The sequence below is a fragment of the Hyperolius riggenbachi genome, chromosome 5 (genome assembly GCF_040937935.1).
Source record: "Hyperolius riggenbachi isolate aHypRig1 chromosome 5, aHypRig1.pri, whole genome shotgun sequence".
Lineage (NCBI taxonomy): Eukaryota > Metazoa > Chordata > Amphibia > Anura > Hyperoliidae > Hyperolius > Hyperolius riggenbachi.
In genome coordinates this window covers 422,733,235-422,757,961 of record NC_090650.1, presented here as the reverse complement: position 1 = coordinate 422,757,961, position 24,727 = coordinate 422,733,235, and the positions used below count along the sequence as shown (strand labels likewise).

Sequence of the window (24,727 nt, the reverse complement as noted above, 5' to 3'; positions counted from 1 at the left end):
CCTCTTTCTATGTAAATATATATATTTCTCTACTAAAACATGTGTTTTAATTGACTCTAACATTTATTCCCATCCTTTAAATTGATATATTACTAATTTTAAAATGTTACTATGAAGGGAAATGAACTGGGATAGAAAGGAACAGTGTAGTTTGAATTATAAAACATACTTTTCTTATGAAATCTTTATGGTATGCATGACTAGGGGCGTGTCAGGGGTGTGGTCAGGGGTGTGACAGGGGTGTGGCTTAAGTGTCCCTCTTTCTCATCACAAAAAGTTGGGAGGTATGCAGGGGTGTGGCTTAAGTGTCCCTCTTTCTCATCTCAAAAAGTTGGGAGGTATGCGTCACTAGCAGCACTAACTTCCCCTCAAGGGATGGTTTGTTTTTGTGAACTGTGCAAACACAGAACACTCCCGCCCTCGGGAGCGCACTTGAGAGATGTGCGCAGTCGTGTGCATGTGCAGTAGCCCACCACCACAGCTGTGGTTGGGGATCTTTAGGAGGGGACAGCGAGCCCTTGGAGGGCAGCAGAACTACACCGACGGACCTGATGGCCTGCTAGAGTCTGGAAAAAGTTCCCCACCTTGGATATCCTTTAAACAAACTTAGGACCTGTAATCTCCATAAAGAGGAACTCCAGTGAAAATAACGTAATAAAAAAGTGCTACATTTTTACAATAATCACTTATAAATGATTTAGTCAGAGTTTTGCCCCATTGTAAAATCTTTACTCTCCCTGATTTACATTTATCACATGGTGACATTTTTACTGCTGGCAGGTGATGTCAGTGGAAGGAGATGCTTCGTGCTGTTTTTGGCAGTTGTAAACAGCTGTTATTTCCCACAATGCAACAAGACTCCCACAGTGTGATGTCAGAGCCATGGTTCGGACTTGAGACTGTGGGAGGGGTTTCACCACAATATCAGCCATACAGATCCCCCTGACAGGGGCGTAACTAGAAATCACTGGGCCCTCCTGTGAAAATTTAGATGGGACCCCCTAATACCACCCCCCCCCCCCCCCAATTTGCTTTCTGCACCGGTAAACTGAGAACCAATGTTATACAACTGCTAGTGCAAACTTGAATGTGTTTATCACATGCAGATATTGGCTCTGCAGGCTCCTCCAGCATCACTAAAGTACACAGCACTTGGGGAGGGGTAGAGAGGATGGGGGTGGGGCGTTGTACACAACAGCCTGCTGCTTACTGAATAGGGACTGTCTACAAATCTTTGTCTGCAAAACCTTTCATAACTTATCAGTGGCTGAGCACATACAGTCATTAAAATAATTGTCCAGAGAGCAGAAAGTTTTTTTCTCTCCGTGCCCTTAGTTGTCAGCCTTTCAGGGCAGGGAAAGGAAACTTGTGCCCCCACAGGGCCCCCTGTGGCTTCTGCCCCCCCCCCCCCTGCAACTGCATCCCTTGTAGGGTCTATTTTTACACCCCTGCCCCCTGATGATCTGTTTGTGAAAAGGAAAAGATTTCTCATGGGAAAGGGGGTATCAGCTACTGATTGGGATGAAGTTCAATTCTTGGTTACGGTTTCTCTTTAAGAAGTCGTGCAGATGTTTTGTGTTGGTGACAGATCTGTATGTTGCAGTTGTGGCGGTGCTCCCCTGCGCGGTGGGGTGGCTGAGCTGTGTGTTGTGGTTGTGCCGGTGCCCCCCTGGAGTCGCTGATCGGCCAGTGTCAGTGCGCTTAGAGAGGACACCCTGCTCAGTGCTGATAGGCTTATGTGTGGCTCAGAACACAACATTGCCTTTATACGGAATATCACAGGTCTCCAGCTGTTCCCCACCATCTTAATTATGGTAAAATGTTTTAGCTGTGCTGCCAAGATTACATTATCAAATCTAAATGAGCGTTTGGGGGTGACAATGAGCCAGCCGCAGAGGAGTGACAGCAGGCTTCGGAGATAGCGTTCCAGGCTCTAATGACTCTTCTTAAAGGCAAATGTGTCCCATGTGAGACGGCGTCATTGTGCAGGCAGCTGAGAAGCTGCGCAAATGCCTTCTACTTCCTGCAATAGACTCATTCTGTAAGAGCTGCTGTATCGGCAAAACAAAACAAATGTTATTTTTAAGTGGAGCTGAACTCCTGTACAGGACAGAAGGAAAACATAAAGACATCCACCCTGTATGTATTTAGAGAGTTTAGCCTAGGTTTAGTCTAATTTGGGGGACAGGAACCTTTTTGGCTGAGAGAGCCATAAACGCCACATATTTTAAAATGTATTTCCGTGAGAGCCAATATGTTTCAAACTGGGACAGTGCGCATGCGCAGCAGAGGGCTCACGTCCCTGTTGCCATGGTGATGTGTATACAGCTGATCCGCCGGGCAGTGGAAGTGTCAGACACGTCTTCAGCTTCTCTTGGGTTTCAGCAACATCAGCAATTTCCCCGAGAGCCAGACAGGAGAAATATCGACTAACCGCTTGTACAATTAGCTAGCTGACTTGGGGGTTGATTCACTTTGTAGGACAAGATCTACAAAGTCACTGGACTTGACAGGGTCCAGATTGGGACTATTGGAGCAGCTGTTAGTTTTGGGGGTAGCGCGAGTGAATTAGTAGTGCATGCCACAGCAGTAGCGTGCCTACGTTGAAAGTTTACTTGCACTGCTACACTAAGCTGCGCTGCTTGAGCAGTGTCACAATTCTAGCAGTTTATTTATGCAGGAAAAGCTGTCATATGTGTATGTTTTAAGTTTTAATGTTCTATGCAAAATTTCTTTGTAAACTGTAAAGTTAGAGTACTTTTTTAAAATATTGCTCTGTGACATCTCAGCATATTCCAGGCAGTGAAACTCCTAATTATTATATTATTTTAGTTACAGAGGCTAAAACATTCTTGTTTGTTAGAAGCATCTTTCAAATGTCAAGGTCAAGATAAGCGTACTGTGTAAAGACTGACTGGAAACAAGTTTAAAACTCACATTACTGCAGCAATCTTATATATACACATTTGCTCAGTTATTACACATAAATATTATTAATCTAAATATTAATAATCAATACAGTCCTTCCAAAGAAAGAAATAATTATTGTTAAACCCTATATAATAGAGTCTATTACTTTAAAATACATTTAAATGGTGGATTCTTCAGTGAAAGTTTCAAATCACATTAGAAGCGTTCCACATGAATGTTTGGGTTAGGAGGTCTTATCAAAAATTCTGGAATGTCAATAGGTTTTTTTCTATTGTCCCGTATTTAGGACAATTATGCCACCTGGCGGTTTTATAGTCTTATAATTAATATTATTAATACAGCTTGTTAATTACATGATTTAATAGTGACCTCTGTCGGTGGAATTATAACATTTATTTCTTCACCAGAAAGACAAATATATAGAACATGATTTTATATTATTAAGTTTTAATATGCAATTATATCTTATATGATTAATTGTTTTAAGAAGAATTATATAATAAGCTTTATATTTAAATGAGTATATTAGAAGCCCTGTGTACTTCAATAAGCATTAAATTACTATATCTGTAATTCACAGATTGTTTGGGTCAACATGCCCTATTTCTTGTTTGGGAAAGAACACACATTCCAAACTAATTAGCAGAAGGACATATTATCAGAAATGCGTCATAAATGACATTGTTTAATGTTTTTGGAAGTCCAATGTCTGGGTCAAAAAAGTCAACCAGCAGATAAGATGTTTGGTGATGTCCATTTTTAATTAACTGTGTCAGAAATGACCTAAACAAAATGTCAAACACTCCAAATGACGGTAATTCCCATAAGATAAGGTAATTAAGGAATTTATAAACAATAATATTATGATTTAGGTATTCAAAACATGATAAAGCATTGACGCACGGAAGCTTTAGCCAATCAGAACCTGGGATTTAGGGAGATTCCAGATTAGGCAGCCATATTGCATCCAATCACTATAAAAGTAGGAGCTGAAAGCTCATAGTTTGCAGAAGCCCAACAATCTCCTGTAGCTTAGTAAATCAATTCCTACTGATTTGTCTGTGAGCCAGATGTAGCCATCAAAAGAGCCACATCTTGCTCCCGAGCCATAGGTCCCCTACCTCTGGTCTAATTCCTCTTCTTCTGTGACTAATCAAAACTGTAATTTGATCTATCAGCTGTGTCAGCTGCCTGCCTCAAAAGAGCAGCTAATTTGTAAACACAGGATGTTAACCCTATGTCTCCTTCCATGAAATCAGGAAGTAGATATACTGCAGATTTATTACAATATTTGTATCGGCTGTAACAAAGAAATGTTTTTCTTTAAATGTAGTTATGCTGTTGCTTATCTTTTAGAGCGAGAGGAAGTTCTGAGATCAGGTCCGCTTTAAGGTACACCTGAAGGGATTTGAAAAAAATCAATAGTTACTTTCCTCAGAAGTTGAACGTTTCTGGATGGTTCAAAGGCTTCTCAGACCATCATGATGGATCACGTCAAGTGGACACAGTCTGCAATCAACAGGCTTTTAAAAGATGGCTGTGTTCATTTTTGGTAATCTGGTGCCCAGGCAGTCATTAGGGTGTTCAAATTCCAGGTTAGTGTTAGGCACTTACCTGGGGGGAGAAGTGTGTGTGGGGGAGGAGGGGGTTAAGGTTAGACATTAGGTGGGGAGGTTAAGGATAGGATCTTGATGTGTGGGGGGCTGGGTTGGGCATTAAATAGGGGTCTTCTTTATAGGAACTTACAGGGGGGATGGTTGGGTTGGGCATTAAGTAGGTGGCTTAGAAACGTATAGCTGAGGCATAAGGTTAGAATAGGTGTTGGGGAAGTGCATAGTCAAATATTAGTCATTTAGTCATATTAGTCATTTAAATTACCATATTAGTCATTTAAATTACCATATTAGCGGCACCACCTGGTGGCGCTGCATTACATACTCTCGTGTAGAGCCCACTCATCCAGCCTAGGTTCCCTCTTCATCTTCTCTCCATGCTCCTGGGCGTGGACAAGCACGTCCCGACTGGGCATGCACAGGTAAGATTCAAGCATGCCCAGTAGGATGAAGCCTCTGATGCATGGCTTTCTTACTTCTGCTGGGCATGCCCAGACCTTTCTCATGCATGCCCAGTCCAGATGTGCTTTTCCATGGCTACACTGGCAACCAGAACAGACCTGTTTGAGCTGCATAGCTATAAAGGAACACTGCTCTGAAACTGTGGAAGAATCAAAAATCCAGAAAGCCTCTGAACCATCTAGAGGTTGCCCATTACTGAAATAAGAATCTTATTTTTTTTTTTTAAATCACTTCAGGAGTACATCAATGCTTCAGTTTGGCTACCATGTGTTAATGCATAGACAGTAAATTTGAAATGATCAGACAAGCACAAAGTTTGTTCATTGTGTTGGATTTAGCAACATTATTACTTAAACTGCAGTATAGTAAAGCAACCACAAGATGTCACTGTAAAGTGCGGTGATGATCTCAATGGTATTGTGATTTCCTGTATTATTTATATGTTCTACTCTGTTCTAAGTAAGCTGCATTACCTGATGGTTGAGTATATTTATTTTATGTGTATGGTTTATTTGTGTGTGATTTATTTGTGGCTTTAACACAGGGAGCAAATCGCATTAGTGGAAATGTCTCAGTGGGATTCACATTAAAGCAGATCCGAGATGAAAAACGAACTATAACAAGTAACTTGTCTATATATCTTATCTAAAGTTTAGATAGTTTACACAGCAAATCTAGCTGCAAACAGCTTTAATAGAAAATGATTATTTCTTCCTGTGATACAATGACAGCAGCCATGTTGTTTGTAAACATTACACAGAGGCAGGCTTATCTGCACCATCAGCACCCAGACTGTGAAAAAAACTAACCCCCCCTCCTCCCTCCTCCCATCTGCCTCTGAAATCAATGGCTAGTAATACTTCCCCCTCCTCCTGCCCAGACTGAGCTCCCATGAGCCCTTGCTACTGCCAAGGCTCTCTGAAAACCTGTGGGCGTGGTTTATTTAGTTTTAGGGATGCTCATTCGGATTCCGCGGAAATGCAATTTCCGAAATTCCGATCGGAAATTGCATTTCCGCATCGGAATGCGGAAATCGGTAATGCAAGTGCGTTAGGCGGATTTCCGCCGGAAATCGCGGAAATTCCACCCGACTTTAACATTGATTTTCTCAAAAACTATAAGGTCTTTTTGAAAACTTTTTTTTGCATCTTGTTCAGGAGATTCTGTTTAATAAACCCTGAAAATTCAGCGGATTTTTACTGAAATGTAAAATGCAGAAAATCTGCATCTGCCTATTTTCTTCATTTACATTACAGTAAAAATCCGCCGGCTTTAGCGGTTAATAGCAAAGCCTCCGTAAATCCTAGAAACAACAAATTTTCAGGGTTTATTAAACAGAATCTTCTGAACAAGATGCAAAAAAAAAGTTTTCAAAAAGACCTTATAGTTTTTGAGAAAATCAATGTTAAAGTCGGGCGGAATTTCCGCGATTTCCGGCGGAAATTCCGCACTGGAATGCGGAAATTGTTAGCGGAAAGCGGAATCGGTATTTGCCAATGGCGGAATGCGGATTTACCGCGGAATCGTAAATTGGCATTTCCGACCATCCCTATTTAGTTTATAGGGAATTAGAGTATTAAAACAAAAACAAAAAAATATTTGGCTTGAGGAATGCCCTATAAACAATAGGAAAGGAACACAATTATGCAATGAGTAAAATTTCACCTCGGATCCACTTTAACTAGGTGGAGTCCTTCAAGTTAAAAAATCAAATGCACCTTCGAAAATCATATCGAAACTAAAGATGGTCAGAGATGCTAGTTTCCGTTTCCGCTGAAATTCTGATTTCCGCCAATGCCAATGGAATCTTGTGATTGGTCTAGAATTACCGCAGTGATCTGATTTTTGCAGAAAAATTCTGCATACTCTGATTGGTCCAATGCTTCCGAGTTCTTTGATTGGGCTAAAATGATTGAGTTGCGATAAATCAGATTCCCGCGGAATTCAGAATTTTAAATTCCAATAAGCTTCCCTAGTTGAAACGCATGTCGTGGGAAAGAGCCCTCATCCTCGGGTTAGTGAACTGCTGCAAGTTGTATAAGAGCTCTTTCCCAGCGGACGGATTCCCTTGAACAGCACAGCACTTTGGACTATATTTAGGCCTTGTACGGTGCTGCAGGATTGTAATGGTGAAACAAATTCATAAAATTTTTACCACTTCTCAATCTCCCGACCTTGTATGGTGCGTTGAGGCTGGCAGTGACCGCTCCACGCTGAAAATTCTATATTTAGTCCAAAGATCTAACTTTCCTTTAGAAATTCTGTCTTTCTTTTTGGATATAAAGGATTTTTTTTTCCTTTGCCTCTGTTTTAGTCTGTTATATAAAATTGATGCTGGGCTTCTTAACTTGCATTTAAAGGGGAACTGTAGTTTCCCAACAAACTCACACTCCAGATAAACACCGCCAGTGTGAAATCGAAAATCTGTATATTTTTTTAACATACAGTGGAATATTTTTTTAGTGTTCCCGCGGGCAGAGATTTTTTTTTAGAACAGAACAGAACTACTGTGCCTTTTGTCTTGAATTAGCGAATTCCTCAGCACATTCTCTAAACATTATATATCAGTAGTTTAATGAGGAATTGTAACAAAGGATTGAACTTCGTCCCAATCAGTAGATGATACCCCCTTTCCCATGAGCAGTCTTTACCTTTTCACAAATAGATCACCGGGGGGTATATTTGGCTGATATTGTGGTGAAACCCCTCCCACAGTGTGATGTCAGTACCTAGGTCCTGAAAGTTTCCTGTAGGTGAACCTTGTTGCATTGTGGGAAAGAACAGCTGTTTCCAACTGGGGGTATCGGCTACTGATTGATATGAAATTCAATCCTTGGTTAAAGTTTCTGTTAAGTTCCTCTTTAAAGGGAACCTATACTGAGAATGATGTGAATTTTTCCTTTTAAAATAATACCAGTTGCCTGACTCTCCTGCTGATCCTGTGTCTCTAATACTTTTAGCCACAGCCCCTCAACAAGCATGCAGATCAGGTGCTCTGAGTCTGACTGAAGTCAGACTGGATTAGCTGCATGTTTGTTTCAGGTGTGTATTTAAGCCACTTTTGTAGCCAAAGAGATCAGCAGGACTGTATTGTTTAAAAGGAAACATCCATATACCTCTCAGTTTAGGTTCCCTTTAACCTCCTTGCCGGTTATCCCGAGCTCAGCTCTGGTTAACCTGCGTAGGAGGATTTCTCAGGCCCCGCTGGGCCGATTTTCAAATTTTTTTCCCTACACGCAGCTAGCAATTTGGCCGATTCGCCGCTACCCGCCGTGCCGCCCCCCCCCCCGACCCTTGCGCAGCCTGACCAATCAGTGCCAGGCAGCGCTGAGGGGTGGATCGGGATACCCTCTGACGTCCCGACGTCCATGACGTCGGTGACGTCATCCCGCCCCGTCGCCATGGCGACCGGGGAAGCCCAGCAGGAAATCCCGTTCTGCACGGGATTTCCTGCTTACTCTGATCGCCGGAGGCGATCGGAGTGGGTGGAGGGATACCGCTGCTCAGCAGCTATCATGTAGCGAGCCCTGGACCGGCAAGCGGGTTAAACAGTATTTGAAAGTATATTATAAGGAACAGTATCTAAAGATTAAATACAATGACTGACATAACTAGGGGATTACTTTTATTTACTTAGGTAATAAAGTTCTCCTGTATATTCAGTGCCTTTATAATACGGTGACGTTTTGTTTCACCTTCATATGGATGAGTGGTTTTACGAGAGGTCGCACTGTGGACTTGGAATATTTTTTTTCTAATTGTATTATCTTACTGTGGTGTCCTTTTGAAGTGTGACATTGATAATATTAATGACAGAGCTAATTTTGCAGGGAGCATGTAATAACCTTTCCCTTCAGTGCATATTAAGGATGGATTGTCAGTCATTTAAGGTAATGCATCATTCTGGCCTATGTTCCTGGTTTTCTTCCCCATCTCCGTTACACCGCCGCTGCTAATTGGAGGAACAGCATGATGGTGGTTCCCCCTGTAGATGGCACAATGACACATACAGCTGATTCACTGACAGGAAGGAGACGGCAGATGTATGCTGGGAACAAACCTACGTGACCTGGAAAGCTCTGGCAGATGTCTTCAGAAGAACTGCTAACTTTCTGGCATGGAGGTGGAAGCTGTTCCAAGTCTGAAACATAAACGCCTTCATTCTGCCACTCTGTAAGCCCAGTACAGGATCATGGATCAGTACATAGATGCAGAAGCTTAACCTGGAATTTATGGGGCCAAGGCCAGATATTTGGTAAGGCCACACAGGCACTGGCCTAGGGAGGCTGTTATCTAAGTGGTGGCTTGACATGGAAGAGGAGCAACAAATGGAAGGGGAACTGTGCAAGCACAGAACACTCCCGCCTTCGGGAGCGCAATTGAGGGATTTGCGCAGTTGCGTGCATGTGCAGTAGCCCACCACCACAGCTGCTGACAACAAGACCCTGGAGGACAGCAGAACTACACAGAGGGACCTGATGGCGTGCTAGAGAGTAGAGTCTGGAAAAAGTCCTCCACCTCGGATATCCTTTAAACAAACTTAGGACCTGTAAAGAGAACCTAAACTGAGAAGGATATGGATATTTCCTTATAAAATAATACCTGTTTACTGACTCTCCTGATGATTCTGTGTCAATAATATTTTAGTCACAGCCCCTGAACAAGCATGCAGATCAGGTGCTCTGTCTGAAGTCAGACTGGATTAGCTGCATGCTTGCTTCAGGGTTGTGATTCAGCCACTACTGCATCCATAGAGATTAGCAGGGCTGCCAGGCAACTGGTATTGTTTAAAAGGAAACATCCATATCCCTCTGTTTGTTACGATCTTTTCCTGCTGGTGACATTTGTGAACTGTTGCATGGACTTCCTCGGTTCACCAGCAGATGTCCCCTCTCTCAGAAAGAACATTTTACATTCCTTCTGAAGTTCCCTTTGCCCACCAGCAGAGGTCTCTGTACTCAAGAACTGTGTTTCTGCAGCCTTTAAAGATGTCACATGACCTTCCTGCACAGTATATAAGTCCAGCTCCAACAGAACACTGTTGCTAGTTCATTGTTGTGGATAGCCCTAGAGCCTGTGTTCTGGTTACTGCTCCTGTTACCTTGATACTTGTTTCCTTGATCCCTGTTACCCGATTGTTTGACTTCCTGGTATCTGATTTTGGCTTGTATGACGTTCCAATTGCCTGCTGCATTATATACTATGCCTGAATGTATATGATTGTGTATATATATAAGTTAGTTAGCTTAGTTAGACAGGGTCCGGGGTTCACTGTGTGCACACTGTATATACTTTATATTTGGTTTGTTGTATGTCTGATCGCAAGACATTTGCCTGCAATCGTATTGCCAGTGTTTGCAGTTGTATTGTTATTTTGTACAGCCGATTGAATACGCTTGTATGTATGCACCAATTGCATTTTCACCTGTACATATTCTGCACTTTTGTAAATAAACCTTTACTTTATTTCACCTTTATCCCGTGGTTTGGTGTTCAGTATTTCCACAACAGTGACATTCTGCATTCAGTGCAAATCTGCATGCACTGCACGTTACACAGTTAAGGTTCCCTTAAATCTCCTTAAAGAGGAACTCCAGTGAAAATAATGTAATAAAAAAGTGTGTCATTTTTACAATAATTATGTATAAAGGATTTAGTCAGTATTTGCCCATTGTAAAATCTTTCCTCTCCCTGATTTACATTCAGACCTTTATCACATGGTGACATTTTTACTGCTGGCAGGTGATGTCAGTGGAAGTAGCTGCTGCTTGCTTTTTTGGCAGTTGGAAATAACTGTTATTTCCCACAATGCAACAAGGCTCCCACAGTGTGATGTCAGTACCTCAGTGCTGTGAGGTGCTGACATCACACTGTGGGAGGGGTTTCACCACAAAAACAGCCATACAAAGCCCACTGATAATCCGTTTGTGAAAAGGAAATTATTTCTCATGGGAAAGGGGGTATCAGCTTCTGATTGGGATGAAGTTCAATTCTTGGTTACGGTTTCTCTTTAAATGGAAGGGTTGCTCCTGCACATGTAAGCGAAGCCACAAGAAAGTTGCCCTTGTGGTTGAAAAACTATAAACCCAGCCCTGAGTGGGGCTTCATAGCAATATTGAGATGGGGCCCTTGACCCTCAGCACACTTGTGAGACTTACTGTAGATCCACCAGTATCTCAGGGACACAAGTGCTTCTAAAGCCTTCTAAGGCCCCCAAAGGCATATTTGACTACTTGGTCAAATGCCTGAAATGGGGGTAATAGTGCTGGACTGAGGGGACCAAGCAAGGGTAGGGAAGGCTCTAAAGCAGGGGTGCCCATTAGGTAGATCGCGAAGGCCTTCACGGTAGATCCCGACCCCACTACATTTTCCATTCTGTATATACAAGTGTGCCCCTAAATATGTACATAGGTAGATCACTTTGACTTGCTAATTTTTAATAGTAGCTCACAAGCCAAAAAGGTGTGGGCACCTCTGCTCTAAAGGATACAGATATTCCCTCTCTATAGGTGACCATCTGATTTATTATTTATTTTTGCTTCAGTATTACTTTAATTATACGAAATGGGACAGCACTGCAATGCGCGCCGCAGTGCGTTGTCAGAACACACCGCTATCTACCTCCAGTGGTATCACAGACAGAAACGTGCTGCTGGAATAAGCTCAGCAACGCGACTGTGTGCCAAGGCCCGGAGAGATGGCAAGGAAGTGAGAATGGAAACTAAAAAATACAAAAGCCTCATGGGAAGCAAGCTGAGAATATACTGTCATAAAGGAGAGTGAGTTATCAGCAGTAAGACGATATAGTGTCTGTTGAATAATTTAATAATTTGAGGGCAGTTGGGGAAAACCAGATGACCGTATATAGGGTCCAAACTACTTCCCCATCCCCCCCCCCTATTCCTCCAATACACCCACCCCGCCCCTATTCTTTCCCTCTGATACTTATTACAACTCATAAAACACCATTATTTCTGATTTTTGTTTGATGTTATTGCGTTTTTATGTTTTTTTGAAGCCAAAATGTATGCATTTTTTGTACACTTAAAGGATACCCGAAGTGACATGTGACATGATGAGATAGACATCGGTATGTACAGTGCCTAGCACACAAATAACTATGCTGTGTTCCTTTTTTTCTTTCCCTACCTGAAAGAGTTAAATATTGGGTATGTAAGTGGCTGACTCAGTCCTGACTCAGACAGGAAGTGACTACAATGTGACCCTCACTGATAAGAAATTCAAACTATAAAACACTTTCTTAGCTGAAAATGGCTTCTGAAAGCAGGAGAGAGATATAAAAAAGGTCAATGGTTCATAGATTTTATCTCTGGCACACTTCAACGAATGTGTCATTGAGCACAAACAATAAAATAGTTACTTAAAAAGTAGATTTAAACATAAAATAAAACTGTGGAATATCTTAAAAAGTCATTTTTAGTAGAAGGAAGATAGATGTAATCATTTATTTCATTGGTTTATTTTCACCTCGGGATTCCTTTTATGTTTAAAATACTACGTGTAATAATAATAATAATACTACATTTGAGCTAATAGACACAAACTCGTTTATTAATAGATTGTTCTTGTATTTCAGGTTTTTAATAGTTTTAGGATGTCTGATCCTGGCAATTCTAACGACGTTCAGGGATTATGAAGATATTTCTGGTGACTGGCTGCTACTGATAGTAAGTACTATGATACTCACCTAAAATAATCCAGGAAAACTGTTTTTGGTCTTCGGTGCCTGAATGGTGGTCATGTGACAGCAATGCTTCCTAACTGTGAACTTGAAACACATTACAATTGCTGTATTTATAAAACACGCTGTACAGCGCTACAGAAGATGTCGGGGCTATATAAATACATAATAATAATATTTGTTACTGTGTAACTGTGTCCAGTATAACAACTATTACATAACTGTTTCTAATCAGTCCTTCTTGTGCTCTGATCAGAAACATGGACCTTGTTTATGGGTGTAAATGAAGGATTTTGTTGTGAGAAAAGATAGTGCCAAGATATACATTTATTGGGGTGAAGGGACCCTACATTTATTGGGGTGAAGGGAGCCTACATTTATTGGGGTGAAGGGAGCCTACATTTATTGGGGTGAATGGACCCTACATTTATTGGGGTGAAGGAACCCTACATTTATTGGGGTGAAGGGACCCTACATTTATTGGGGTGAAGGGACCCTACATTTATTGGGGTGAAGGAACCCTACATTTATTGGGGTGAAGGGAGCCTACATTTATTGGGGTGAAGGGAGCCTACATTTATTGGGGTGAAGGGACCCTACATTTATTGGGGTGAAGGAACCCTACATTTATTGGGGTGAAGGGAGCCTACATTTATTGGGGTGAAGGGAGCCTACATTTATTGGGGTGAATGGACCCTACATTTATTGGGGTGAAGGGACCCTACATTTATTGGGGTGAAGGGACCCTACATTTATACATTTATTGGGGTGAAGGGACCCTACATTTATTGGGGTGAAGGGAGCCTTAACCCCAATAAATGACTCTTCACCATAATTATTGGAAGTAAACACATTTAAGATCTACAATCATGATGGAAAAAAAAACAAAAATAAAAAAATAAACTAAATGCATTGAAAAAAACTTTTTTTTATTCTTTTTACCCTTTTTCACTATTAAAAAAATTCTATTATTGTGCCCAAAAAAAGCCCTATCAGTATGTATCTGCTGCCCGGTCAGTTGGACAGAGCGGGAACCGAATGACGGGCGGCGTTAAATACTATTCCCCCTCCGAGTAGCGACTCAGAGTAAAGTAATTCAGGATCCGGCGACCACACCGTCATCTGGCAATACGCGGCCGGCGCCTTGCGTCCAGATGTCCTACTTCTGGCAATACGTGGCCGGCACCTTGCGCCCAGATGTCCTACTTCTGGCAATACGTGGCCGGCACCTTGCGCCCAGATGTCCTACTTCTGGCAATACGTGGCCGGCACCTTGCGCCCAGATGTCCTACTTCTGGCAATACGTGGCCGGCACCTTGCGCCCAGATGTCCTACTTCACTAATCTATGAAATAGGAACCCTTTGCGGGTGTTTTGGATGAATAAGCTAATTAGAGTCTGACACTTTGTCCCATATGTGATTGAAGGATACCCGAACTGACATGTGACATGATGAGATAGACGTGTGTATGTACAGTGCCTAGCACACAAATAACTATGCTGTGTTCCTTTTTTTCTTTCTGTGCCTGAAAGAGTTTAATATCAGGTATGCAAGTGGCTGACTCAGTCCTGACTCAGACAGGAAGTGACTACAGTGTGACCCTCACTGAAACGAAATTCCCCTTTTTTTACCTCTTTCTTGCTCTCAGAAGCCATTTTCTGCTAGGAAAGTGTTTTATAGTTGGAATTTCGTATCAGTAAGGGTCACACTGTAGTCACATCCTGTCTGAGTCAGAACTGAGTCTGCCACTTACATACCCGATCTTTAACTCTTTCAGGCAGAGAAAGAAAAAAAGGAACACAGCATAGTTATTTGTGTGCTAGGCACTGTACATACACATGTCTATCTCATCATGTCACATGTCACTTCGGGTATCCTTTAAGGGCCAGTGCACACCAAAAAGTGATAGCGTAATCACAAACGCTCAGCGCTTTTTGAAGTGATTTTTCTAGGCGGTTCTAGGCCTGTGCCTAGCGATTTTCTAATCATGCCTAACAATTTTGGGAGCGTCTTGGTGTAGTGTTTTTTTTTATTTTTTGTTACCGTAGAGCTGTAACTGAAAAACTTCTGTAACAAAAACGTCTGGAAAATCGCTCTGATCTAGCGCTTTTCAGAGCGATTTTCCACTTTCCTATACTTAACATTGAGGCTGAATCAGCTCAGAAATCAGCAGAAATGCTGCAGGACCCGCATTTGCATTTGGGAGAAAATCACATCGCTCTGTTGTGATCCATCCCATTCAAATACATTATCCAAGCACTTTGAAAAATTGATGATAAAGTACCATCAAACTATGTTTGAGTATTTTCTTGCTTAACCTTCCTGGCGGCAACCCCTGCGCCAGCACACCGATCGCCGCCGCCCCGCGCCTGATTGCCGCTATCCGTCGCGGCGCACGCCCCCCCCCCCCCAGACCCCGTGCGCTGCCTGGCCAATCAGTGCCAGGCAGCGCCGAGGGGTGGATCGGGACTCCCAGTGACGTCATCCCGCCCTGTCGCCATGGCGACGGGGGAAGCCCTCCAGGAAATCCCGTTCTTTGAACGGGATTTCCTGATCGGAGATCGCCGAAGGCGATCGAAGCGGGCGGGGGGATTCCGCTGAGCAGCGGCTATCATGTAGCGAGCCCTGGGCTCGCTACATGATTTAAAAAAAAAACTGCTGCCTGCCTTCTGGCGGAATTTTTCATACCGCCAGGGGGGTTAAAGCAGGCTTAGATGGCATTTTATTGCAAATTGTGAAAATATAACCTAGGAGAGAACTCAGGAGAAAAAGTTAATAGCATGTGGGCCATGAAGCCTAGAATATTGAACATTTTCACAATATTCTAATGGTCTGAGATTTTGGGGTTCTCATAAGCTGTAAGCCATTATCGTCAAAATTATCAAAAATACAGGCTGGAAATATCTCGCTTTGCATGTAATGAGTCTATTTTGTATATTACTTTAAATTTTTAAGTGGAATTAGTGAAATAAATGAACTTTTGCACGCTATTCTAACTTTTTGAGTTTCACCTGTACAAATCGGACTGGGAGAGACTTTTTTTTCCCCCCCAAGTCCCCAAATTATTATTATTTTTTTGTGTATTTATTTCCCTAATTTGTGTCTTGATTGTATCAATTTGCATTTATGAATTAAGACATATGGGGCCTGATATTTGCAGACGGGATCCCATAAGTAATCCAGAAAATCTGGGCAGGTTTTGTTCAGAGGCGTATCTAGAGGGGTGCATGCATGGCTCATGCCATGGGCGCCACAGCACCATGGGACGCCATGCCTGCCCCTGTACTGCGCCCAATTCCTGCGCCCATGACTCCCTGTAACTCAGATCAAATTCTGTTATCTGGGGAACATGGCTACTCAATGCATGTAAGAATGTAGGGCACACGTGGCTTATTGTTAGAAAAGAGGACAGAGAGGGAATAAGAAGAGATATTTCCAAAAAAAGTAACTCCAGCAACTCCCCAAGCCGAAAAACACAGGCAACTATAACACATGTATGCGGAAAAGGATGCTCTTTTAGAGGGGAACAGGACTCTGAATGAGGGAGGGGGCGCAATATCAATGTTCGCCCTATATTACCCAGATACCCCCATGGTTTTGTTTTTATAAATCAGTATGCTATTAGGTGGTAAAAGACTGGATCACAGTGAAAGGTTGCTGAAGATTTAGAGAACTGCAATTGTGTGTCTCATCCAGGGGCCTGCAGTAGGAATTTTTATCTTTATGGCCCGGAATTTGTCTTGATTTTTGTAAAAACTCCTTGCTGTGGATGCTGTACACCAACTGCAATCATCACACACTGACTAATTCATCAGCTACTCTCACTATGATCATGAAGCATTAACTAAAGGTAATATTGCCCGAAGCAGGCAAAAAGAGTGCAGGAGCCCTTACTTAAAAAATGGTGTTGCTGTAGGCGCCGATGATAAAAGCCGCATTTAGTGGCATTATGGCGCCCCATTTTACAATTTTTGCTGAAAATCTCGGCTTCCATAGCGCCCCCAAAATGCAATGCTGCAATATAGCTATCTGCAAGCCATTTTTCACCTTAAGCCCGTGCTGAAAATAAATGACCCCTCTTGCCAGAAATCGGGCGTCTCTGAGTGGCCAAATTTACCTTTATAGCCGCATTTTACGGCAGAGGGGTTAGGGTTAGGCACCACTGGGCGGCAGTATGGTTAGGCACCACCACCGGGGGAGGCGGGAGGGATTAGAGTTAGACACAACAATGAAGGGGTTAGGATTAGGCACCACTGGGGGAGAGTTAGGCACCACCAGAGGGGGGTATTAGAGGTATTAGTGTTAAAGGAAGGGTTCTGTGTGAGAGTAGTCTTTACACTTTAATACAGTAGTAGACTATGGGTAAATTTACCTACAGTGGCTTGCAAAAGTATTCGGCCCCCTTGACGTTTTCCACATTTTGTCACATCACTGCCACAAACATGAATCAAGTTTATTGGAATTCCACATGAAAGACCAATACAAAGTGGTGTACACGTGAGAAGTGAAACAAAAATCATACATGATTCCAAACATTTTTTTACAAATCAATAACTGCAAAGTGGGGTGTGCGTAATTACTCGGCCCCCTGAGTCAATACTTTGTAGAACATCCTTTTGCTGCAATTACAGCTGCCAGTCTTTTAGGGTATGTCTCTAGAGATGAGCGTAATGACCTAATTACGATTTCGCGAAATTTCGCGTAATTAGTGTAATTACGATTATGGCCGTAAGTACATAATCGTAATGAAGAAGGATTTCGCGAAATTTCGCGTAAGCGTAATTTTCGCGTAATTTTCGCATTACAATGGTTATTTGTTCATGCCGTAATTTCGCATTAAACGCTACCGTAATTTCGCGTTAAACCGTAACGCTCCGTATAATGTAAAAAAGCCGCCGAATTTAAGGGTTAATAGCAAAGCCCCCTTAAATGCTAAGAACCTCAAATTTGGAGAATATATTAAGGAGATTAGGAGGAATAAGAGGAAAACATTTTTTTTCAAAAAGACCTTATAGTTTTTGAGAAAATCGATGTTAAAGTTTCAAAGTAAAAATGTATACATTTAAAAACCCGCCGACTTTAACGGTTAATAGCAAAGCCTGCTTAAAGTTTAGGAACACCAAATTCCTAGGGTATATTAAGGGGATCAGTGGGAATAAGAGGGACATTTTTTTTTTCAAAAAGACCTTATAGTTTTTGAGAAAATCGATGTTTAAGTTTCAAGGGCAAAAATGTCTTTTAAATGCGGAAAATGTCAGTTTTTTTTGCACAGGTAACAATAGTGTATTATTTTCATAGATTCCCCCAAGTGGGAAGAGTTTTACTTACTTCGTTCTGAGTGTGGGAAATATAAAAAAAAAAACGACGTGGGGTCCCCCCTCCCAGACCTCTTTAACCCCTTGTCCCCTATGCAGGCTGGGATAGCCAGAATGCGGAGCACCGGCCGCGTGGGGCTCCGCACCCTGACTATACCAGCCCGCATGGTCCATGGATTGGGGGGTCTCGGAAGGGGAGGGGCAGCCAAGCTTTCCCCTCCCCCTCCGAGCCCTTGTCCAATCCAAGGACAAGGGGCTCTTCTCCACCTCCGATGGGCGGTGGAGGTGGAGGCCGCGATTTCCTGGGTGGGGGGTTCATGGTGGAATCTGGGAGTCCCCTTTAAAAAGGGGTCCCCCAGATGCCCACCCCCCTCCCAGGAGAAATGAGTATAGAGGTACTTGTACCCCTTACCCATTTCCTTTAAGAGTTAAAAGTAAATAAACACACAACCCGACGTCACTTGCCGCTCACCCGCCGCATACACCTACGCGTCCTTACAGGACGCTAAGTCCCCGCCGGCTCCCGCTGTCCACCCCGCCCACATCTGTCACCCACATGTCATGTGGGTGACATGTGGGAGAGGCGGGGAGGGCAGCGGAGCCGGCGGGGACTTAGCGTCCTGCACGGACCCGACAGAGCTCTGAGCTATATAGCTCAGAGCTCTGAGAAGCATCTTTGTATTTGGGCTCCAAGGAGCCCCATTGGTCCTTAGCAGACCAATGGGGTTCCTTCAAATCAGAAGGAACCCCATTGGTCTGCTAAGGACCAATGGGGCTCCTTGGAGCCCAAATACAAAGATGCTTAGAGAGCTCTGAGCTATATAGCTCAGAGCTCTGTCGGGTCCGTGCGGCGGGTGAGCGGCGAGTGATGTCGGGTGCGGCGTAGTTACAATGTAACAAAGTTGTTACATTGTAATAACTTTGTTACATTGTAACTGATAGAACATTTCCGAGGATATTGCGTGGGATCATTTATTTAAAGGGACAGGTAAGTATTAATGGTTAATTAAGAATATTAAAGGACTTTTTTCGTGGTTATGTTTTTTGTTCAATTAAAATACTTTTTCTATGTGTTTGTGTGTTTATTTACTTTTAACTCTTAAAGTAAATGGGTAAGGGGTACAAGTACCTCTATACTCATTTCTCCTGGGAGGGGGGTGGGCATCTGGGGGACCCCTTTTTAAAGGGGACTCCCAGATTCCACCATGAACCCCCCACCCAGGAAATCGCGGCCTCCACCTCCACCGCCCATCGGAGGTGGAGAAGAGCCCCTTGTCCTTGGATTGGACAAGGGCTCGGAGGGGGAGGGGAAAGCTTGGCTGCCCCTCCCCTTCCGAGACCCCCCAATCCATGGACCATGCGGGCTGGTATAGTCAGGGTGCGGAGCCCCACGCGGCCGGTGCTCCGCATTCTGGCTATCCCAGCCTGCATAGGGGACAAGGGGTTAAAGAGGTCTGGGAGGGGGGACCCCACGTCGTTTTTTTTATATTTCCCACACTCAGAACGAAGTAAGTAAAACTCTTCCCACTTGGGGGAATCTATGAAAATAATACACTATTGTTACCTGTGCAAAAAAAACTGACATTTTCCGCATTTAAAAGACATTTTTGCCCTTAAAACTTAAACATCGATTTTCTCAAAAACTATAAGGTCTTTTTGAAAAAAAAATTTTTCCTCTTATTCCCACTGATCCCCTTAATATACCCTAGGAATTTGGTGTTCCTAAACTTTAAGCAGGCTTTGCTATTAACCGTTAAAGTCGGCGGGTTTTTAAATGTATACATTTTTACTTTGAAACTTTAACATCGATTTTCTCAAAAACTATAAGGTCTTTTTGAAAAAAAATTTTTTCCTCTTATTCCTCCTGATCTCCTTAATATATTCTCCAAATTTGAGGCTCTTAGCATTTAAGGGGGCTTTGCTATTAACCCTTAAAGTCGGCGGCTTTTTTATATTATACGGAGCGTTACGGTTTAACGCGAAATTACGGTAGCGTTTAATGCGAAATTACGGCATGAACGAAACGCGAAATTTCGAGTTGAAAATTACGCTTACGGTATTTTCAATTACGATTTTAATGGCAATTTCGCTACGCTAATTTCGCATCGTAATCGCAAATTTCGCATGCGTAATTATAGTAATGCGAAATTACGAAAATTTCGGCTCAACTCTTGTCTCTACCAACTTTGCACATCTAGAGACTGAAATCCTTGCCCATTCTTCTTTGCAAAACAGCTCCAGCTCAGTCAGATTAGATGGACAGCGTTTGTGAACAGCAGTTTTCAGATCTTGCCACAGATTCTCGATTGGATTTAGATCTGGACTTTGGCTGGGCCATTCTAACACATAGATATGTTTAGTTTTAAACCATTCCATTGTTGCCCTGGCTTTATGTTTAGGGTCGTTGTCCTGCTGGAAGGTGAACCTCCACCTCAGTCTCAAGTCTTTTGCAGACTCCAAGAGGTTTTCTTCCAAGTTTGCCCTGTATTTGGCTCCATCCATCTTCCCATCAACTCTGACCAGCTTCCCTGTCCCTGTTGAAAAGAAACAACCCCCAGAACATGATGCTGCCACCAGCATATTTGACAGTGGGGATTGTGTGTTCAGAGTGATGTGCAGTGTTAGTTTTCTGCCACACATAGCATTTTGCATTTTGGCCAAAAAGTTCCATTTTGGTCTCATCTGACCAGAGCACCTTCTTCCACATGGTTGCTGTGTCCCCCACATGGCTTGTGGCAAACTGCAAACAGGATTTTCTATGCTTTTCTGTTAACAATGCCTTTCTTCTTGCCACTCTTCCATAAAGGCCAACTTTGTACAGTGCATGACTAATAGTTGTCCTATGGACAGAGTCTCCCACCTGAGCTGTAGATCTCTGCAGCTCGTCCAGAGTCACCATGGGCCTCTTGACTGCATTTCTGATCAGCACTCTCCTTGTTCGGCCTGTGAGTTTAGGTGGATGGCCTTGTCTTGGTAGGTTTACAGTTGTGCCATACTCCTTCCATTTCTGAATGATCGTTTGAACAGTGCTCCGTGGGATGTTCAAGGCTTTGGAAATCTTTTTGTAGCCTGAGCCTGCTTTAAATTTCTCAATAACTTTATCCCTGACCTGTCTGGTGTGTTCTTTGGACTGCATGGTGTTGTTGCTCCCAATATTCTCTTAGACAACCTCTGAGGCCGTCACAGAGCAGCTGTATTTGTACTGACATTAGATTACACACAGGTGCACTCTATTTCAGTCATTAACACTCATCAGGCAATGTCTATGGGCAACTGACTGCACTCAGACCAAAGGGGGCTGAATAATTATGCACACCCCACTTTGCAGTTATTAATTTGTAAAAAATGTTTGGAATGATGTATTATTTTCGATCCACTTCTCACATGTACACCACTTTGTATTGGTCTTTCACATGAAATTCCAATAAAATTGATTCATGTTTGTGGCAGTAATATGACAAAATGTGGAAAACTTCAAGGGGGCCGAATACTTTTGCAAGCCACTGTATATTCAAGTTGCCCTTTTATTAGGTTTGTGTCTGCTAGTCGGTCATCCAGTACTATTGGTGAACGGAACGCTATCAGTCTATGCCTGGTCATTTACGGGTATATTAAGCACATTTATTTTCCTTACAAGAGTAATACTGCCATCTAGTGATCAAACATGTAAGCTCTATTCAGCTCTACTTGGCGATAAAGTGAATTTAAAATTATAATTACATTAATGATTGCAAAATGCAAAGGAAGAATCGTTTTCTAAACTCAGAAAAATGACAGTTTAAAAAACATTTTTCCTTTGCATTTTTAAAATTGATTTTCTCAAAAACTACAAGGTCTTTTTGAAAAAAATTGTTTTACTTGTTCCCACTATTTTTAACATGTGTAGCAATTGGTGGCCATAGCATGTATGGGGGCCCGATAAAATTGATATGAAATAACACAAAAATTACGAATTGCGAACATTTACGTGAAATTTTGCATAATCGCAATTAGCAAATTACAGTCATCACTTAAGTAAAACTCCTAGTGGCTCCACACAATTGAGGCATAATTGGAGATACATTTTGAACGCTATGTAGTAAGGCTTAAAGGTTAATTAATGGTGAGTTTTTTGTTTTTGTTATTTTGAATTAGATTATTCAATCCATCCACATTAAAAGATCCAAACTATTCTCAATAATTGTTGCGATTGTGTGGATGGAAAAAATTCCTACATGCAAATCAACCAGTTCTTTAAAGAAAACCTGAACGGAAAATGAAAAGTCAAAATAAATCTACACAGGTCATACTTACCTCCTGCATAGTCTAATCGTCAATCTCTTTCTCCTCTCCCGCGTCCTGTTTGTCTACTGTGATCAATGGAATTTTCCGTCCTCCATTTTGAAAATGGCCATTACCCCATAACAGCTTTCTGATCAGCACACTGTAATATTAAACTGTAATATCACCCACTTGAGCCATAGAGAAACATGGACATTACCCGGCACATCAGTTGTCCTCTCAGCTATAACTGGCAGCAACTGATATATTTCAGTTCTGACAAGATGTTGTCAGAACTGGAAAGGATCGTTGTCAGAAGAAAATGGTGAACTTCTGAGAGGAACCAAGGGCAAGGTAAATATGTAATGTTCATTTGAAGTTACCTCATGTGTTTATTTTAAATATTTTTTCTCAGTTCAGGTTCCCTTTAAGGAAACTATTGATAATGTGATAGTTTAGGATCAATTGGGCCCACCGGCTTCTAGTCATGGAAGAACATTTTTCGTTCTCATTTACGGTGAAGTTTACTGTAAGGACCCCAGTTCTCAAAACAATAAAGTAAGGGCCGGTGCACACCTAGGAGGTTGGTTCACTACATCATGATACCTCAAATATCACACCTTATCTGTAATGATCGCTGCTGCAGCAGCTATTGCTGGAAGTAGTGCTGCAGCTCAGGCAGTTCTGATGTCTTTCCATGCAAGCTGCATAGGTTTGTCTGTCTTTCCCTGCTGTCAGCTTGTGACTGATTATCATTCACCTGTGTGGGAATCTGCATGTCTGCTCCCATTGGATGACCTCAGTATAAAGATCTGCTTCCTGCAGGGTTTCCTTGGGTTTTCATAGCTTCAGCTTAAGCCTGTCTTGCTGTCGCTTTAGCCCCCGATCGTGTTTCTTGTTATAAAGATACTTTGCTGGTCTTTGCATCATATATTGGTTCATTGCCAATATATATGCATACCAGCACGTTTATTATTTTCCTTGTATTTGTGTTACGTTAATACATCAGTGTCGCTGATGTATACGTACACGAACTGTTTATATCCTGTGTGCAGTTAGTCAGCTTTCCAGCACGTTTTGGTAGGTTGCGCGTACCGTGACCACCCGTGCTGAGGTAGTTACCCTGCTCCTGGTTCTGTTTGTGGATTGCGTTCATCTCTGCGAAGAGATAACGAATCCTTCTGAATCCTGTTCTGTTACTGTTTGTGGATTGCGTTCATCTCTGCGAAGAGATAACGAATCCTTCTGAATCCTGTTCTGTTACCGTTTGTGGATTGCGTTCATCTCTGCGAAGAGATAGCGAATCCTTCTGAGTCCTGTCCCCTGTATTACTCCAGTCCTAGTCAGCGTTCCTGCTTATGTCATATATCGGTTCATTGCCGATATATACATATGTTAGTCAGAAGTTACAAATAGTTTCATTGATAGCTGTAATTGTAATACGCTAGGAAAACATACTTATTGTATATTTATCTGTGTTACATTCATCTATCTTAATCCTGCTATTTTCTGACTGTCCTGTCCTGTCTTTGTGAGGCACGCCATCGCCGCATCGCATTGGCTGCCTCATTCCAGTCTGTCTGGTTTTGGACGCTTGCTGTCGCTAAGTAGCCGCTAGCTAGCAAGCGTTCATTCTGTCTACCTGTCCTGATCTCCTCAGTTCTGGTTTGTGCGCTCAGCGCTACTTTGCGCTGAGACGTTATAACGAAAGCATTGTTTGTGGCTGTCAGATCTGCACCGGCTCTGTGCGCCACAATCTCCTATTGCAGTCAGTCCTCCCATCCACTATACTAGGGATAGCCTGTTTCCTGGTGCTAGTGTGTGTACCTCCTCCACGCCAGCTCATGCGTTGCATGCTGACTGTGGAGAATACACCACCAAGCGTAACATTATCAAAGATATCACACCTTATTAAAGTTAACACGCCTTATCAGAGTAGCATAGAAAGTGCTACAAACTTATGCCTGCTAATTGGCAATGACACTCGTCCTGCCCTGGGCACCTGTGGGTTCATAGCGCTTGCTATGCTACTCTGATAAGGCGTGTTAACTTTAATAAGGTGTGATATCTTTGATAAGGTGTGATATTTGAGTTATCATGGTTTAGTGAATCAAGACCCTAGACTGCTTCTGAGCGCTTTTTACAATACTAGTGCTTTGAAAAGTGCTTGGCTAATGTGTTTGTATGGAATGGATCACACCAGAGAGATGTGATTTTCTCCCAAATGCAAATGCACGTCCTGCAGCAATTCTGAGGCGATTCAGCCTCAATGTTTAAGCTAATGTAACCCCATATTTAAAAAAAAAAGGCAGATATTTACCTAAGGAGAGGGAAGGCTCGGTCCTAATGAGCCTTTCCTCTCCTCTCCCGGTGCTCTCGTTCCTTCGCTGGCTCCTCCGTTCGAATCTGCTGCCGCGGGGACTTCGGAAGTATTCGGGAGCCGA

At 42.5% G+C, this 24,727-nt stretch overlaps 1 protein-coding gene across 2 annotated transcripts in view; it reads left to right on the top strand.

Moving 5' to 3' along the window:
* The window catches only part of KCNQ3 (potassium voltage-gated channel subfamily Q member 3), a 333,527-nt gene that overhangs the window by 165,815 nt on the left and 142,985 nt on the right, over nt 1-24,727 (top strand). For both annotated transcript variants that reach the window (XM_068238036.1, XM_068238035.1), the window contains exon 2: nt 12,604-12,694. In XM_068238036.1, coding sequence (XP_068094137.1) covers nt 12,604-12,694 — 91 coding nt within the window. The remainder of the gene's footprint in view (nt 1-12,603; nt 12,695-24,727) is intronic.